Source organism: Centropristis striata, chromosome 8, assembly GCF_030273125.1.
Source record: "Centropristis striata isolate RG_2023a ecotype Rhode Island chromosome 8, C.striata_1.0, whole genome shotgun sequence".
Taxonomy (NCBI): Eukaryota; Metazoa; Chordata; class Actinopteri; order Perciformes; family Serranidae; genus Centropristis; species Centropristis striata.
Window position 1 is genome coordinate 34,458,953 of NC_081524.1, and position 19,558 is coordinate 34,478,510.

The window sequence follows — 19,558 nt, forward strand, 5'->3', positions numbered from 1 at the left end:
AACTCACATACTGTATGCTGTCCCTCTGTATGATTCTACATTTTCTTCTTCTTCATGTATTTGCTCCCTCGTCCATCTCTCTCCCCTTCCCTCTGCAAATGCTTGGCAACTTCATTCCCTTCTCTTCAATCTGTCTGTGTCCCTCTTTTTCTCTTTTCTCTCCAGTTGACCTGGAGCTGTTGATGGACAGGGTGAATGACTTGGTGGAGTTTAGGATAGATGCTGTCCTGCAGGAGATGAGTGGATCCACACTGTGTGTTTTGCCAGAGGATGAACCAGTCACTTGTGAGGAGTTTGTTCAGACTACCAGGGTAAATAAATACATAGTCTATTTGAAATAAAACACCACCTTCTTCATTTTACAGCAGCTCCCACCCCATCTCACATCATGTGAAAGATATTATGAGTATATAAATATTACATTACATGCATATGTGGTTTAATATTGTTTCTTCTCTGAAGATATTCAATATGTGTAAGTTATATTAATGGTGAATTTTGTATAACATGTATAGATTAATATACTCATACACAAAAAGTGGCTCATAAGCAGCCAAGGCCACAGATCATCAATCATGATTTATTAATGTGATGCTAAGTTATCACAGCAAAGTTGTTTTGTGAATGACTGACTGCAGACAAAGCAGTATATTATACATTACAACAATGTGAAGTACACATTAACTCATGGGAATCCCAACCCATGCAGTGGGATGTCCACTACTGTGTGGAAATCACTGACACTCATTGAACTTGACATTATTTGATTTTTTGCCCGGATAACTTCATTACAGTTCTGTATGTAGAGTTAAATCAAAATTAATTGAAAATAAATGACATGTGTTCAATGTAATTTAAATGTCATATTAGGCTGTGTGAATCATGTGCCTTTCCTAGAATCCTAGAGCTAATAATGCTGCAGTGCACTTAATGTACATGTAATTTATACACACTTGTATAGGACCTGTGCATAAGACAAGCCCAGAGTCTCCACACTAAGAGCTCACTGGTGGAGGAGGCTGCTAATGAACTGATCAACATGCTGCTGGAGTTTGACCACAATCACAGAGAGGAGGTGGAGAAGGTTGAGGAAGAAAGCTGCACTGAGAGCAAGACCATAGACCACAATGACAGTGAAGGTATACTAACTTATTTTCCTTTTGAGATCAAATAGACTGGGATATGATAGAATAAAGAAGGTTAATGTCAAACAACACATCAAAACTGATGCATGAAAGAATAGAAAGGGCATTGCTAATAAGGCTATTGTTATAACTTTTAGTTCACCTTTCATTTATGTCTTACCTTTTAAAAGATAACGTCTAAGGCAATCAGAAACTCATATACTGATAAAACACAGTTTTAAAAGAGAGGGTCTTTACTAATAAAGGAGTTCATGATCATCATAAATGTGTCGTCTCTGGCATCTCAGGTGAAGATGAAGGCCGATCAGAGGGCCGTCTCTTCTCTAGAAATACCCTGCGCCCTCCTGCAAGCGTTGGCCCTTCCTCTCCCTTGGTGAGGAAGAAGAAGAAGAGGGACCTGATGGAAGTGATGGAGGAGGAAGCCCAAGAGCTCCTCTCTTACTTCAACCACCGCAATGTGGATGCTTTGCTCAGATTAACACGCAACACACTGGAGATGCTACGAAAGCGTATCCACGCCTCCTCACTCACGCATTTTTTGGGTGGGTCTTGTGTATTTTGTTGACCTTAGTATTTGGGCTTATCTGAATATAAAACAAAACAAAAGAGTATTTCATAAAAAAGCTTAATTTTTGTTTTAATTAAATCATGACCCATGACTTGTCAAGTGATGTAAAAGGATTTCTGGGAGGTACAAAAGTATCAGATAGTGAAACCGTTATCCTTCTACCATTAAAAGTTGTTATCCATCTCAGCTCAATCAGGTACCATGACCTCTGCACTGCAAAAAAAGAAAAGTTGGGTGAACTCAAAATTTCAAGGCAACAAACTTCGATAAAATTTTAAGTTGGACAATTAAACTAAATATTAAAAGTTTTGTTTTTGAGTTTGCTCAACTCTGAATTTCTCTGGCACGATTGTAACGGCGCTATGAATGTTAGCTAATGTTGTGACCACAATTTTGAGTTAGCATTGATACGCTAATGGCTACTCTTGTAGCTGTAACAAGCAGCGCCGCTAGCATCAGTTAGCCGCTAGCTTTCGCTAATGACCAAATTTCACAACAAAGAAATAAGAGTTAGCAGAACTATTGTCCCTTGTTTTGAACCCCAACTTAAAGATATAAGTAACAACAACTCACAAACTTGTTTTTGAGCAGACAACTGGCTTCCTTTGTTGTGCTAACTTACATTATTGCCCTAAATGTCAATAATTTATATTTCCAAGTTTTACCAACTTAAATCGCTGTTTTAGGCCAAAAAATACAAGTTGGCTTTTTTGCAGTGTGGATTGTGAGGTAGACTGGTGCCTGTTCTGTCCACTGAGCTCATAAAATGTCAGTCTTTAAATTCCATCATATTATACCAGAGCTACTCTTCTCTCATCCCTGTAGCTGAGAGTGACTCACCATGTCGTGGCAAAAGCAGCGGTCAGCAGGCAATCTTCAGAGTCAGTGTGGCCCTTTCCATCCCTAACATTGCCATGTTTCCAGCTCTGGAGGAGGTCCAACAGGCTCTTAACAGGGCTGTAGAGTGTGTCGTAAGTGTGAGCAAAGGAGTCAGCCAGTGGAGCAAAGAAAGAATCTCCAAGGTGGGTTTGATCTAATGAGGGAAATGATCATTTGTGACAAGTAATGGATTTATACTTATGAAGAATCCCCTCCATAGCTGTGACTAATGACTAACCATAATCTTTTTATGGTTCTGTATTCTACCATTGTCTTCCCTTACATCCATTTCCCCTTTCCAGAGAAAAATGAATGAGAGACGGATGGCGGCTCTGAAACAGGACAGTTCTGAGAGTGAATCCGAAGATGGAACAACAACATACAGGAGCCTGGCTGGTAGGAGAGGACATGAGAGCTGACCTAACATATCCTCACCAGTTCAACACCTCTACACTGACTTTAGAGTGATGTGCCCATATTGTTTCCAACATGCATACCAGAACACTGATTGTTAGCTACTGCACCACAGTCACTTGATAGTCACATCTCCTTATTTCACAGCTCAGTAGAGCAAAGCCGCATCTGACTAGGAGCAGATAGACTCGTGAAGATGGAAATAACATGAATATGTCAGTGGCTTTGGAAAGAAGGCATTTAAAAGACATTTTAAAATCTAGTTCGGATAGAACAGCCATTTCAGTCACATTGCACCCTGCATGGAGCTGCAAGACTTAACCTCATCACCTATACCTATTACAAGATTCAAGCTCTGAACAATCCTGTTTTCATGTATGGTTAAAACTGAAGGATTCCAAGAAAAAGCCAAGCTGTTTTTGTTATTCATCATGTCGACCATTTCTGTACATTCACAACATATATTTTGTCCTCCAAACGCTCTACTTTTTCAGATGGCAGCACCTCAGATATTTCAGCATCTGTAATCCAGGCCATCCCATTCCAAGCTAGAAACTACTACAAAAGTGTGTCTGAGAACAAGGAAATAGTCAAACTAGTGTCTGTTCTTAGTACCTCCATCAGCTCCACTAAAAAGGTAAAAGTAAATTTCAGTGAAGCAGTGTTTTTTAAAATGTCTATTCTATTAATATTTATTAAACCCTGTCTACTTCCACAGTAACACATTTGTTTACTGTAAATGGATAAAGGCAACAACTGTAATTTTCGGCATCTTTATTTGAATTCTTATGACTTTTAATGAAGAGAAATTACCTTTTTGTTATTCGAAATCAAAATGTTACAATATGAATTCCTCCCATTTCTTATGTCGCTCCTGTTTCATAATATTATACAGGAAGTGATGACTGCTCTACACCGCTTCAGCCGTTACCATCACATCTGGAGAAAAGACCGTGAAGACACCATGCGAAAGTATGATGATGACTGGCTGACCATTCATTTCTGCCATTTCTTGACTACTGATATTGCCAGTGAACATGTTACTCCCAGTGACAACAGCATTATGTTTATGCTTTTTGTTGTTGTTGATGTTTTTTTCACAGATTCATCCAGGGCAGTCCATTGTTATCAGAGTTTGAGAGCCAGATTCTTTTCTATCGAGATCTGGAGCTGGAAATCAATTCTGAACCAGAGTATATTACTGTAGGAGCTTTGGCTCTATTTACAGGTTAGAGTACTTCAGTACTTCTGGCACTTTTAACTTATTTTTCATTACCTATAAAGTGTCTGAAAAAACTTTACACCCACATAAAAATATAAATTTGACTTCAAGCCAATCTAGTACTGATGTCGGCATACTCACATGCATTTCTTTGCCACAGCTGACCTGAAGATGTCCCTCACTGCTGAAACAAAGAACTGGATGGTGGACTATGGACTGTACTGCAACAGGAAATACCGCTCAGACATGGAGCAGATCTTTGCTTTTGTTGATGAAGCGGGGAAGAAACTCAATCGGCAGATCAAAGACCTGGATGACATTCGCATTGCCATGGCAGCACTCAAGGAGATCAGAGAGCAACAAATATCCATTGATTTTCAAGTTGGTCCCATAGAGGTACACCAAGCATTTCATGCATTGTGATAGTTGCAGACCCTCTTTTCATACACACAAATGCGCACAGTTGAGTAGATGTCTGGATTAGATGTTTTCAATAGTGTAAATAAGAGCATTTCCGGAGTACGTACGTACATACCTGAAGGTCACAGTAGGTACTTAGGAAACATAAAGCATATGCATAATGTTTACGGAAGCGAGGTCGAGTCCTGCATGAAAAGCTCAGTGGCAGTGGTGCAGAGGCAGTGCATGGATTTAAATGACATGTTTCATGTAAATGTTAGTTGCCAAAGTGATGATGTATATATGGCTTGCCAATATTTGTTGATGTCAAGTGAAAGATTTAAAATTTTTTGGCCTCTCAGGAGTCCTATGCCATGCTTCATAAATATGAGCTGTCAGTGGCAAAAGAGGAGGCCGATAAGGTCGATACGCTGCGTTACACCTGGGAGAAGCTGCTGTCCCGGAGCACAGAGGTGCAGAATGAGCTGGTGGCTCTGCAGCCCAACTTCAGAGGAGAGCTGCTCAGCAATGTAGAGACCTTCCTGGAGGACTGTCAACACTTTTATCAGGATTATGACAAGGTAAAGGAGAGTTCGTACAAACACTCAAATGCTCACAAAGGGACAGAGGCATTTCACTTTTGCATCCCTGAGTACGCCTTCAGTGGGAGGGACTAAGATGCAAGGAAAAGCATGTGAGAGATCATGGATGGTTTTAAGGGAACTGGCATGTACACACAGACTTACTTTTTCTTCTCTGCTTCAGGATGGCCCTATGGTGGTGGGGTTAGCGCCTCAAGATGCCAGTGATAGACTCATCATGTTCCAGGTTTGTTATTGACCATCTGCACTGGACATGATAATCAAGTTCATCGTTTCGTCCATCTGCCAGTTAGTGTGTTTGTGTAATATCAGCCTGGTTCCCCAAAATGTCAGTTACATAATAATTATGTAAAAAAATAAAAACATGTTTTTATTGTTGTAATTTTATGCTTATTGCAAATGTTGTAACTGTACTTACATTTGTGTATAAAATGTACACAAGGGGAATCACATGTATTTTACATGTAGAATGGCTGAAAAATGTGGCAGTTTAATTAGATAATTTTATATGATTTAAATTTTTAGCACTGTACTGATTTGTGATATTGTGTTGTTCTTTTACTCTTTAGAATCGATTTGACAATCTGTTCAGGAAATACATCACTTACACAGGTGGAGAGGAGCTGTTTGGACTACCTGTCACGCAGCATCCCCAGCTGTTGGAGATTAGGAAGCAGCTGACTTTGCTGCAGAAGTTGTATGGCCTTTACAACAATGTCATTGAGACAGTCAACGGTTACTATGATATCCTCTGGGCTGACATCCACATTGAGAAAATCAATAACGAGCTTCTGGACTTTCAGACGAGGTTAGGCAGTTTCTTTACTGTGACATTAATCTGATATAATTCTACAATGGTACCAAGGTTCTGCAAGAGCTTTAGGCCCCTTGTAGTACTATGTAGCTGTTTTCTGTTCGTTTCGTTTATCCTGCGCACAGATGAGACAATGCATTACCAATGGTGTCTCACTATTCAACTGATCGACAGGTGGTGATAACAGGCCAAGATATGCTACTATGTGCCAGAAAAGGCAGGAAAACTGACTGCAACCTCATAATGGATGTAAACTATGCTGTATTTAAAATACTAATGAAATTGGCTTTGCAAAGGATTGTGAATAAGGAAATGCACTAAATGCCTTTTGTTAGACCTCCAGGACAGACAAAGTGATTTTGCTGTGTGATACTCAAATCAAATCAAACTTTATTTATATAGCGCTTTTCATACATAAAAATGCAACACAAAGTGCTTTACAAAAAATAAGAATAAAAACAGACAATAAAAATGACAAAACCCACCCCTCCCTCCCTCACATACACATCTGTAAGTTTACATACACAAACATGCACACACACGCATTTAGTCATGCACGCACACAATCACACATTCAGACTCACACACAGCAAATATTGATGTTTACTGAATGTAAACATAACACAGGGTCCCTTAAAAGGAATTTAACTGATCAGTATTCAACTGTTTTAAGCCAAGTTGTGCTGACCTGAGGTATACTGGAAGTGAAAAGGACAGTGAGACACTTCCAAGAAATATCATGCACCCTCCACTGAACTGGAAAAAAACACAACTAGACTAAACAGAGCTCCGCCGATAAGGTGTTTTACTGATTCAACTGGAAAAGTGGCTTTCGCACATAACAATCAGGCCAGCTAAGTGACCATTGAATTTGAAGACTGCCACATAAAACAAAAATAACATAACAAAGGAAATCGGAACAAAAGGCAAATAAAATGAAATTATTTTTTATTAGTCTGCCCTTCTCTCCAGCATCCGCCTCATACAAAGTCCTTCCTCAGCAATTATCCTATAAAATGTTTTTCAAATAGCACTGCATGAATGCTCCGGAAGATTTCAATTTCACCATTTCCATCAATGTTTATCATGCACTGTCCTCTACGAAGGTTAATTTATTGTGTGCATGTCAAGGGGAAATTGAAGGGGAAAGAGGCTTAGAGAATAAGATGTTATACAAGGCATTCCATCTACAAGAACAAATAGTTTTACTATAAATCTCCACTTTTGCGTTCTCCTGACGGTGTGGAACTAGTTGAAGGTTGTAGGCAGTTAGTCACAAAGGAAGTATGTGCTAATGTAAAAGTTGAAAAAGAGAGGGCAACTCTTTCTTTGGCAATTTAATAAGTGTTACTTTAGGCTGCGTGTGCAACAGTGCAGGTTCATGCGTGTCAAAGAGCCACATAAAACATGGCATGGACTGCTTTGTGCAGCATTAATCTCTAGTTTGGATGACGGGTGTTAGCCATGAGTTTGTTGATGTTTGTATCCTTAATCTACCAGGTGCCGCAAGCTGCCACGTGCTCTAAAGGAGTGGCAGGCTTTCATGGACCTGAAGAAAACAATTGATGAGTTCAGTGAGTGCTGCCCCCTGCTGGAACTCATGACCAACAAGGCTATGATGACTCGCCACTGGAAGAGAATTACTGAGGTCAGTTAAAAAAAAGGTTGTCAACATACAACTGCAGTTACCAGCCAATAACAATAATTAATTTTGTCTAGACATTTGGAATGAAAATATACTAATTTAAACACTTTGTCAACAATGTATCTGGTTTGTACAAAGGTTACTGGGCATACCTTTGAGGTGGAGACTGAGACATTCAAGCTCCGCAACATTATGGAGGCGCCTCTGCTCAAGTATAAAGAGGAGATTGAGGTAAGAATTAATTATATGCAGGCCAATAAAAAAGTGCCTTATTATGTATAGCTGTATGTGTTTTCAGTGGTCAGAACCTAACTTGGGTATACCCATACTGCCTTTGATTTCATTTCAAACCATAGTTTCGAACTGCCAAGTGGTCTGGAAACTAAAGCCGTTTCTTAGCTCTGTTTTAGGGATCCAATCACAGAACGGGGAGGGACGGAAAGACGATGATGCGTACTATTGTACAGACGGAAGCTTGTAGTTTTGTAGTTTACTTACGGATGGCTGCAGCTAGATCGAAACTCTCTTTCGATCTAGCTGTAGACGGCATTTTAAATAGTTTAGAGCGAAAGTTGATTTTAAAAGAAGAACAACGTTTGACTTTACACTCCTGTTTCACCACGAAAAAGGATGTTTTAGCCTTGCTTCCGACAGGATTTGGCAAAAGCTTAATCTACCAACTAGCCCCGCTACCGCTCGCTGCTGTAACGCCGGTGATCTCGCTACCAGCCGGGGGACAGTGGAGCCGCAGAGAGACCCGCAGCAGCTCGTCTATTGCCCATAAAATCACTGGATGTGTGTGGCTGAATGACATGAGGGGGAAATAAGGCGTAAAAATAAATAATCTTGCAGAAATCGAGAACTGGAGAAGCAAAGCAGCAAGCAACACTCTCTCACAGACACACACCTACACACACACACACACACACACACACACACACCAACACTGCCGGTAGACTGCGAGCAGCCAGAGCCAGAACATGCTGCAGAAAAACGTTGCAGAAGCAGAATTGAGCACTTTGGTCTCAAAGTAGAGATGGGCTAGTCTGGCTATGTAAACATCAATTTCTGTCGCTTTACATACGTCATCTGGTATAACTTATATGATTGGCTAAGAGCTACGTACAGGCACTTTTGATAGACATTCATAGCGCCCAGTAAACGGCTCTGGAGGATCCTAAACCACGCCTCCTCTACGGAGAAATGAATGGCTGGTGTCCAGACTATCTCATTTGTGATTAGTCTGGCATTAGCCAGGCTAGTCAGAACCATTAATGATATTGAAATAATTTATGGCCATGAATAGCATGAAAGTTAATTGAAGGAAATAGACACGTTTGATTTGAGTTTCATACAATGTGAAAAAATCTTCAATATTCTTTTTATAAGTGATACACACATATCCCATTCAGTGTTGACTGTAATGGCAACATATTTATGGAATATTCCTAAATATTATTTTCAGTTGTATTCAATGAAGTGTATGTAATGCATGAAATGAAGATGCAGTGTTAAAGAGCAATGCGCCTACAATATGACTTAATATGCATATTGTCACTGTCACAACAAAGTGAGCATTAAACTTAGAATAGATGTTTTTTAAGATTAGATTAGATTTTTATACAGGCCAATAAATCAGCTGTCAATAATAATACTGTTGCTAAAAATCTAGAATATATTTTTTTTGTTTATTTAGACAACAAATTTGGAGATTTCTTAAAAAATGTTGATGATAATGGCTGATGATGAAATGAAAAAAAAAAAAATTATGATAATTGATGCTAAAAGCATTTATGCTGATAAAAGGTTTAATAATTTTTTGAATGCATACATTTGTTTTCTGATTGTTATTTATTTATACTCATCATCTACATGTAACTCCAAAGTGCAGTTAAGTTGTTGTCTTACTCCAATATGTATTGTATATACAGACGTACTTGTATCCAGGATAACTGAAACTGTTTACTTTTGTTTGATGCAGGATATCTGTATCAGTGCAGTGAAAGAGCGTGATATTGAGCAGAAGCTAAAGCAGGTGATAGCTGAGTGGGACAACAAGACTTTTACATTTGCCAACTTTAAAACCCGTGGCGAACTGCTCCTGAGAGGAGACAGCACATCAGAGATCATCGCCAGCATGGAGGACAGCCTGATGATGTTGGGGTCTCTAATGAGCAACAGGTTTTTTTTTCTTCTTGATTCTCATAATCATCAATAATAGGATTTTACATTAAAAGACTTACATGCTTTTGACTTTATTCCCAGGTACAACACCCCATTCAAAGGCCAGATCCAGAAGTGGGTTCAGAACCTTTCCAACACCACTGATATCATAGAAAACTGGATGACTGTCCAGAATCTCTGGATCTACCTGGAGGCTGTATTTGTGGGTGGAGACATCGCTAAACAGCTTCCTAAGGTAGATTTTCTCACAGTGATTTAGTCATATTTGTTATTTGCTGTATATTGGTGTATATTAGTGTCATTTGCAACTTGACTTTTAGCAACAAGGTGGCAGTAATCGGATGCATATTTAACTCAACCTTTTGTAGGAAGCAAAGCGTTTCTCTAACATCGACAAATCATGGGTGAAGATCATGATGAGAGCCCATGAGATGCCCAATGTAGTGCAGTCATGTGTTGGAGATGAGACGATGGGACAGCTGCTTCCTCACCTCCTCGAACAGCTGGAGATCTGTCAGAAGTCACTTACAGGGTGAGTACAAAGGACTCAAATCTTAATCACCTCACCTTAAAAAGAATATTAAGGTTTAAAGTGTAAGTACACTACTGGTCAAAAGTTTTAGAACACCCCAATATTTCCATATATTTTATTGAAATTCAAGCAGTTCAAGTCAAATGAACAGCTTGAAAGGGTCCAAAGGTAAGTGGTGAACTGCCAGAGGTAAATAAAAAAAGGTAAGCTTAACCAAAACTGAAAAATAATGTACATTTCAGAATTATAAGTAGGCCTTTTTCAGGGAACAAGAAATGGGTTAACAACTCTATGGAGTCTTGGGCTATTTTGTCCATTTTTGAATTATTTTCTTTGTCATTGTAAGTCATTTTGTGTCTTTTTTTGGTCATTTTGTGTCTTTTTTTAGTCCTTTAGTCCAACATAAAATGTAATTTTGAATCTTTTTTTTACTTTCAAAACACTATCATGCTCAATAAAGAATTTTAAATGTTGCAAATGTGCATTAATTTCAGAGTACACTGAGACATTAAACTGCATAATTTTCAATTAAATTCTGGAAAAGTTGGTGTGTTCTAAAACTTTTGACCAGTAGTGTATATCAAACACTTAGGGAGAAGAGGGCGCTTTTGAAAACTGTTAAAAATATTTATTTTTAGTGTTTTGCTGTCAGCCATTGGATTTGTGTCCGGTTTTTCTTACACAAGGTGCTTTGAGACAGACGATTGCAGGTAACATTTTATTTTTCTATCATGCTGTCAAACAGCTACTTGGAGAAGAAGCGTCTACTGTTTCCTCGTTTCTTCTTTGTCTCTGACCCTGCCCTACTGGAGATCTTGGGCCAGGCTTCTGACTCCCACACCATTCAGGCTCACCTCCTCAATGTCTTCGACAACGTCAAATGTGTCCGATTCCACGACAAGGTGAATTTTGGAGCCCCTTAGAGTGTATTTAATGTTTTCATTACAAACATGGCCTTCATACAGGTCAGTGTGTAAACCAATGGCATCTTAAAAACCTCCTGACATGAGATTTTTTTGAGATTTGAGACATTTCTCACACAAGTTAGATACGATTATCAGTCTGTGATTCTGATTAATAAAACATCTATATCTATACTCAGGTTTATGACCGTATTTTGGCTGTATCATCACGGGAAGGGGAGACTGTGGAGCTGGAACGTCCTGTCACAGCAGAGGGGAATGTGGAGGTTTGGCTCAATGCTTTGCTGAAAGAATCTCAGAGGTCTTTGCACCTGGTGATCCGACAGGCTGCCCTGACCATCCAGGACTCTGGCTTCCAGCTCATCGACTTCCTCAATTCCTTCCCTGCTCAGGTAGATGATAGCTGGATCTCATCCACTTATATTTCAAAACATTAGTCATCGCTCTCTGTGATTGTCCATGGTTGACAATCACATAGAGCAGCATGGATACATGACATTACATGAAATAAGCCTACAGTACAGGCCAAAAGTTTGGACACACCTTCTCATTCAATGTTTTTCCTTTATTTTCATGACTATTGACATTGTAAATTCATCAAAACTATTAATGAACACATGTGGAAGTATGTACTTAACAAAAAAGTGTGAAATAACTGAAAACATGTCTTATATTCTAGTAAGCAAAGGGTGGCTACTTTGAGGAATCTAAAATACACAGACATGTTTTCAGTTATTTCACACTTTTTTGTTAAGTACATAATTCCATATGTGTTTATTCATAGTTTTGATGCCTTCAGTGAGAATCTACAATGTAAATAGTCATGAAAATAAAGAAAAACGCATTGAATGAGATGGGTGTGTCCAAACTTTTGGCCTGTACTGTATATTATGACTTTCTCTTTATATTCTATATATTTATTTAATTTCTGTTTTTTTAATGAACTTTCTAGACATTTTGCCTTCCTTAACTAAATCCCTTCCTTGTCATTTTAGCTTTATTTTTTATTTAGAGAAGTTATGAAAGTAAGACCCTATTATGGACTGCTTAACAAAGCAATGATTGCAATTTGAAATTGACGGTCGGTACATTTGACATGTCACAATTATTAACACATGTCTGTCCTGGATCTAGGTGGGGTTGCTGGGTATTCAAATGATATGGACAAGGGACTCTGAGGAGGCTCTGACCAACGCTCGATATGATCGCCGCATCATGGCCAAAACCAACCAGCTCTTCCTGGATCTGCTTAACACACTGATTGACATGACGACAAGAGACCTAGGGGCTGTGGAGAGGACCAAGTACGAGACCCTCATCACCATCCATGTCCACCAGAGGGACATATTTGATGACCTAGTGAGTGTTTTGTTGATCATTTAGTAGTCCTTAACTTTTTCTAGGATATCTGGGTATATTGTGGTACATTGGACCATAAACAAAATTTCTCTACAATCTCACGAAGTGTGTTTTGTGTGAAAAGTCAGTTTTATGTGACATATTTCAAAATTAATTTTATTTGACAGCCAACTAATATTTAGACCTAGACAAAGGTCTGTGTTTGAAGTTTCCCCTCAAGGTGCAGTAAGTTGCCTAGCTGGTTTCTCAGTAACTGTTTATTTGGACTTGATTGTGTTTTTATTATCTTTATTATTGAATCCCCTCAGACCTGTATTAGTTCATTTTCCTCCTATCTTCTCCATCTCTCTACCAAAAAACGTTGTGCCTATTTAGCCCATTTTGATGTCTTCTTCACCAGATGTCCCTCTTCTATAATAACTCCTAACTGTTGACCCTCTTCAATTCCATCGTCATTTGCACCTTTTATCTATTTGTATTTCATCTCTTGACTCATCACCTTCCTTTTCCTGCCACCTCTTTTCATTGTACATCAATGCATTCATTTTACCCGTTTCCTTGACTTACGTTTCTCCTGACATCCTTTTTCTCTCTCCTTCACCTTCCTTTCACCTCATTTTCATCCCATGACCTCTCCCCTCTCTTCTTTCATCCTCCCCTTACCTGCCTCTCCCCTTCTTTATACCTTTTTAATATAACCTTCCCGTCACCTCATGGCCCCTCATGCATCCTGCTCTTCCGAACCTCCTTTCCTCTTTCTACAGCTTTTATCTCACACCTCACATCACCTCCTAAATGGTGCCCTTCGATTTCCTATTCTTCACCTGCCATCTACTCTCTCCCCCTTCTCGCCATCCTTTTATCTCGTTTTCCTTCCCATCCCTCTTTTATTCTCTTCTCTTTGACCAACCTCCATACTCTTATGCATACCCTTTGTCCCTTCAGTGCCGGCTCCATGTCAAAAGCCCCAACGACTTTGAGTGGCTGAAGCAGTGCCGTTTCTACTTCAATGAGGACTCAGACAAGATGATCATCAACATCACAGATGTGGAATTTGTCTACCAGAATGAATTCTTAGGCTGCACGGAAAGGCTTGTCATTACGCCGTTGACTGACAGGTAGAGGGCCATCAGTGAACACATACACACTCTCATGAAGGCATAATGTAGAAGTGTTAAAAAAGTACTTCAAATTTACGAACCAACAACAATTTCAAATGATAAAAGACAAACATATTTATATTTATTTAACATTTTAAAAAGTAACCAACAGACTTGTTATGTATTAGCCATGGAAAAATAAGACCCAGACAAATTAGCTCAGCAAGATCATTTTTAAGTATTCCAACTGTAAACACTTAATCACTTAATTTGAGTAATCCAGTGGAATACATTACAAACAACATACAAACACATGGTAAAGCCAAATAGTAACCATGCCATTGCATAATTATGCAGTCTAATGTAAGTGCAGTCAGATTCTCTTAGCACTGCAGTTGTGTTTTCCTATGTCCTTTCCTGTGTCCTTATGGATTTTTTTTCACATCTTGCATTGATCCCATGGCATTGATGTTATGTAGAAGTAGTTAGGAAAAGACAGAGATTCATTTGATGTCCCAACTGTAACCAGAGAGAGCAGTAGAATTAGGAAGAAGAAGAAGAAGAGGAGAAGATATTAAAAAAGGAGGACTTGCATTACCACAGTGGTCATCACCTCAGTCACTGACAGAAGATCTGAATGACAGAGAGAGAGGAAAAGAATTAGACAGTGGGAGGTAAGCACAATCCCACCAACAGCCAGTGTCAGACTAACAGACACAGAGAGGGAATTATAGGGAGAGACAGAGAGCAAAAAGATGAGACAAGAAGAAAGAGATGAGAGGAGACAGCAGCAAGGAGGGAGCTACCAGCAGACAACAGCTCTCCAAAGAAGTGGCATGCTGGCCCCATGGCCAAAGGCGCCAAGACAGCCTCGATTTTTTCACTGCCTTCTTTCTATGCCTGAAACACTATCTGATTCCTTCTCTTAGGTTTACATGTGTTTTGCTGCTTTCCTTATTTATCTCTCACTTCCTTTACTCCTCCACACTGAGTGCAGTGGCAAAGAGGATGAAGAAATGTGAAAGATAAAATAAGTAAAAGTGGAAATGGTGTTGCATGAAAGCAAAAGGGACATTATTATTATATTATAAAAGTATCAGTTTTGGACAACTGTCTGATTTGTTCTACATTCTCTAAAGGGCACAAAATGTGTTGCAGTGCAGTTTTACCAAGATATTTGACTACAGGCCAGTCAGCCATTCATTGGAAAGGGAGAAAAGTGTTTAGCCAGAGGGCCTGGGTCAGGTCCTGATGTCAGTCATCCTCTCTGCTGAAGTGTCCTAAAGCAAGAAACTGAATCCCCACCAGCATCAGGGACAGCATTCTCCAGCTGTGCTGACCTCCAACCCCCCTGTTGAGAATCATATCATATTTGTTTTATTGTGTGATGAATTGAGTGTGAATGTAAACAAAAACACTGCTTTATGAGGAAGCTAATTCGTAAGCAGTTTGAAATGTAACTGTCTTCCTGTCTATGTTTGATCAGGTGCTACATCACCCTAGCGCAGGCTCTCGGTATGAGTATGGGTGGAGCCCCTGCAGGTCCTGCAGGAACAGGTAAGTCTAAGGCCTAAAACTATTACCTCAAAGAACAGTGTGTCTATGAAATACTTATTTTGTCCAATTAGAAACGTTTCTTATGCAGGACCGGACATGACACTACTGTTATACTGGTTTATAAATGATGGGGTTGAAAACTTAGGTCACCTTATTTTAGGATGTGACAAATCTGCCTTTTTTTCTTAGGTAAGACTGAGACTACAAAAGACATGGGCCGCTGTCTGGGAAAGTATGTTGTAGTCTTTAACTGTTCTGACCAAATGGACTTCAGAGGCTTGGGAAGAATATTCAAAGGTAAGAGTCACTGGGCATATAAAAGGTAAAGAACTCCATAAAAAACATTTTTGGAATTGTATAATTACTTCATTAGCAACAGAGTGACCAAAAAGTTGCATGTGTCTGATTTCCAGGTCTGGCTCAGTCTGGTTCATGGGGCTGTTTTGATGAGTTCAACCGCATTAATCTCCCAGTTCTGTCGGTGGCGGCCCAGCAGATTGCGATAGTTCTCACCTGCAAAAAGGAGCGTCGCAAAAACTTTATCTTTACTGATGGCGACAATGTGGATATGAGCCCCGAGTTTGGCATCTTCCTTACTATGGTCAGTGACACAACTGTGGTAATTTATAAAATAAAAAAAATAAAAAAATAAATGGCTAGTTGTTTTACTGATACAGTATTCACAATCATTTATTTTTTGACCGATCCCGAAAGGATTTTCATGGAAGTGAAAACTGAACAACAGTCAGGTTACTCAGTTAATTTGTTTATTAACATAATATTAATCATAATGTAATGCTTTGCAGTTCTAGTATATAGATGCCTGTTGCAAGAAGCTGGCTTAAGCACCTGAGTGTATGGAGAAACTTGGACATCACAAGCACCTCTTATATTAGCTGCTGATTGACAGCAATACATTTTATTCCAGGCAAAACAGCCTATTCTTATTATTTTGAGAGCATGAAATAGATGAAAGATGTATAGGATTAAATGAATGTAGATAAATGGAATTGACCTGGACCATGTCTTACAGAGTCAGTTTGTACAATATTAAATAGGGTCTGCTTAAATATTAAAAAATATTAGCCAGTTTTCATTATCATACTCTTCACACAGTAATAGTTAGTTCACTTTATCTCCTTGGCACAGTTGCTATCCCAAGGCAAGTCATTAAACAGAGAACAGTGGAATAATTGTCCCATGTGAGGAGAGGGGTCAGGGATCGTTCTGTTCTGTTCTTACTCAGTGTGTATGTACACATGTGTGTTAGAGACAGTGATCAAAGGCAGACTCTGTGCAGAAGAGGGCCTGAGCTGTGACTGTAGGGATTTAACTTGCAGAAGGATTGTGCTTGCTATGAACTTTATAGATGTTCTATTAATTTAAGATTTTGTATAGGTTTATTTTATTTTTGTATAGCAATCATGAGTAAATATTAGGAGACACTGCAGGGGGTGTGCACAGGTTGTAAAATGTGCAAACTGCATATGCCTAGCGTAACCATCCTGCTGTATGATTTTCTGTCTGGTGTATTATTTGTAGAAGTATAATCTGAGATCCAAATATCCTCTGTAATAAAATATGTAATATTACATTTACTCATAATTATCATTGAATCTTTCCCTGTTTTCACCCCATTTACAACTCATCTTCCTTTTCTTTTCCCATATAATCAGAACCCAGGTTATGCAGGTCGTCAGGAGCTTCCTGAGAACCTAAAGATCAACTTTCGCTCCGTGGCCATGATGGTTCCTGACCGTCAGATCATCATTAGGGTAAAACTGGCCAGTTGTGGGTTTATAGACAACATGGAGCTGGCCCGCAAGTTCTTCACTCTTTACAAGCTCTGTGAGGAGCAACTCTCCAAACAGGTACACCAAAGGATTGTTATTAGACTTTAGACTTTGCTAATGTCTTACCACCCTGCCTTTTATTTCCTTAAGGTTAATTAAAAGTATTGAGTAGATTAAAGCAGCTCAGTGCAAATGTGGACGAATGACAAAATTTTGAATTTGGAGAAAGAAAACTTGCATCCAGTGCAAGTATTTAATGATAAAGACAACCTGTTGGTAATGCACAAATAATGCATTTCAAAGCGCATACATCTTCTTTTTACTATTAGTTTGTATTTCTGTTGCGGTTACAGGGTATATACTACTTTGTTATTAACATTGGGCCTTGGACTCTCCTCTCAATCATACATGTGTCGAGGCCTCTGTCAATCAGCTGTCAATTGTAATCTCTCTGTGCTCTCTTGGCAGTCAGTCCATATGATGCATCCTGCTATTTTTGTCATACTGCATTTGCCGTAAAACATATTGAGACATACTAAATCGTTTTTGCTTCCCAAAACAAAGGAAATCCCACAAATACAGGATATACAAAACAAGAATAAATCAATACAATTCTCTTTTGACAAACGCGTCTGAAGAGTTATCTCTTGACATTATGAATAAATACATGCTATGGACCTATGTGTGCAGAGCATTCTTTTCTTCAATAGTTCTCGATTTATATATGTATATTTTTTACATAATGCAAGATTTCTAAGGCATTTTCCTTAATGCATCACAGTGTAGTTGTGGTGGTCTCAAACCCAGGTCTTTGTTTCATCTACAAGTTAGTTCTGAGTTTTTGAGTCAATTTTTGTTTGCCTGTCTTCTACATTATTTGTAGTGAAGCTTGTGAATGCATGTCTCCAAATAAATCATGAAGAATCTAAATTGCTATTTGTTATTGTCCAGGTTCACTATGACTTCGGCCTACGGAACATCCTGTCAGTGCTGCGAACACTGGGAGCAGCCAAGCGAGCCAACCCCAGTGATACAGAGTCCACCATCGTCATGAGGGTCCTCAGGGACATGAACCTATCTAAGCTGGTCAGTCTAAAAAAGAATATAATACAATAGAGCATCTAAAAGATAATCTAGAAATTGTGAAACAAAACAAAAAAATTGAAAAAGTAAGACCTGTGCCTGTACATTTTTATTAGCAGACAATTGGAATAAAGAACAAAAAACTTAATTTAATTAATGAAAATCTAAAGTCAGAAATCAAACAGCAAAAGAGAATACATGCAAAAAGATGTGAAATTACACAAAATAATCGCAACAGTCCCACCAAAATATCAAAGACAGATTTGCAGGTTGTTGCTTACTTGTGTCTATGTATATTCATGTTTGTTTTTCTTAGATCGATGAGGATGAGCCACTTTTCCTGAGCTTGATTGAGGACCTCTTCCCAGGCATCCAACTTGATAAAGCTGGCTACCCTGAACTAGAGGCTGCCATTGACTTACAGGTAGGGGAGGGAGTGAGGGATGAGTTTGTCTTATGTTTGCAAGGGAGAACAGTATGACAGAGGGATGGAGGAATAGAAGGAGCGAGTGAAGAAGTACAGAGGAAAAAGTGAACAGAGGGTGAGAGAGAGAGAGAAATGAGAAAGCTGAGTAAACCCCGGCAAAAGACTAATGGACTGTGAGACCGCTGTATCTTTCATGTCACTCTTAAACGCCTCAAGATATAGCACCCAAAGGGATACAGATGGTGTAATTTACCATTTGTGAAGGACCTGACCTAAGTAATTGTGGCAGTCTAGAGAAAATCGAAAGTAAAATGTAAGGTCTTTAAATGACAGTGTTGTTGTGTGTCTGTGTGTTTGCGCGTGTGTGTCTCTGTGTGTGTGTCTTTTATGCGTTTTGTACCTTCATCCCTGCAATAATTTACTCTTGTTGTAATATCTCTGCATGTATCTTCTGTAAATGGGATTTAATTTGTAAGTGATTCAGTCAATGCATGACAATTCACCCTCTTTTCACAGTATCACATAACATTGTAGTTCAATGCTTTTAAGTAGCGGTGTAACATAATAAGAGCTCAATAGACTCCACCTGCGGGGGAGGTGTTTGATGTTTTTACATCATTTAAGATTTTTTAATACCAAGGGTACACACTAAATTAAATGATATTGGTGGGATGTCTAAGTTTGAATCTGATCCAAATCCTACCATTACCCTAGTAATTATTTTGCAGATAAATCTTGTAAACGAGAAAGACATGTTTTTTTTTGATGAGCTGCTTTTTTAAAGGTTATATTTGTCTCCCTGATGTTTTTTGTTGATCCAAAAGAAGATCTGTGACACAAAACCGTAATACATTCATAACCATGAGTTTTGTGATCTGTTGAAGCCTGACTTACATGCTTAGTATGTTAAAT

At 38.9% G+C, this 19,558-nt stretch overlaps 1 protein-coding gene across 1 annotated transcript in view; it reads left to right on the forward strand.

Moving 5' to 3' along the window:
• Window positions 1–19,558, forward strand: part of dnah5 (dynein, axonemal, heavy chain 5) — a 97,952-nt gene that overhangs the window by 20,551 nt on the left and 57,843 nt on the right. Inside the window, exons 19-45 of the mRNA XM_059338345.1 lie at window positions 166–311; window positions 962–1,139; window positions 1,433–1,687; window positions 2,539–2,735; window positions 2,895–2,988; window positions 3,501–3,643; window positions 3,902–3,978; window positions 4,110–4,234; window positions 4,389–4,624; window positions 4,990–5,208; window positions 5,393–5,455; window positions 5,799–6,037; window positions 7,544–7,691; window positions 7,827–7,919; window positions 9,670–9,869; window positions 9,954–10,107; window positions 10,241–10,404; window positions 11,150–11,306; window positions 11,507–11,719; window positions 12,462–12,686; window positions 13,632–13,804; window positions 15,273–15,343; window positions 15,533–15,640; window positions 15,757–15,944; window positions 17,020–17,214; window positions 18,088–18,222; window positions 18,536–18,643. Of these exons, the coding sequence (XP_059194328.1) occupies window positions 166–311; window positions 962–1,139; window positions 1,433–1,687; window positions 2,539–2,735; window positions 2,895–2,988; window positions 3,501–3,643; window positions 3,902–3,978; window positions 4,110–4,234; window positions 4,389–4,624; window positions 4,990–5,208; window positions 5,393–5,455; window positions 5,799–6,037; window positions 7,544–7,691; window positions 7,827–7,919; window positions 9,670–9,869; window positions 9,954–10,107; window positions 10,241–10,404; window positions 11,150–11,306; window positions 11,507–11,719; window positions 12,462–12,686; window positions 13,632–13,804; window positions 15,273–15,343; window positions 15,533–15,640; window positions 15,757–15,944; window positions 17,020–17,214; window positions 18,088–18,222; window positions 18,536–18,643 (4,304 nt within the window). The remainder of the gene's footprint in view (window positions 1–165; window positions 312–961; window positions 1,140–1,432; window positions 1,688–2,538; window positions 2,736–2,894; window positions 2,989–3,500; window positions 3,644–3,901; window positions 3,979–4,109; window positions 4,235–4,388; window positions 4,625–4,989; window positions 5,209–5,392; window positions 5,456–5,798; window positions 6,038–7,543; window positions 7,692–7,826; window positions 7,920–9,669; window positions 9,870–9,953; window positions 10,108–10,240; window positions 10,405–11,149; window positions 11,307–11,506; window positions 11,720–12,461; window positions 12,687–13,631; window positions 13,805–15,272; window positions 15,344–15,532; window positions 15,641–15,756; window positions 15,945–17,019; window positions 17,215–18,087; window positions 18,223–18,535; window positions 18,644–19,558) is intronic.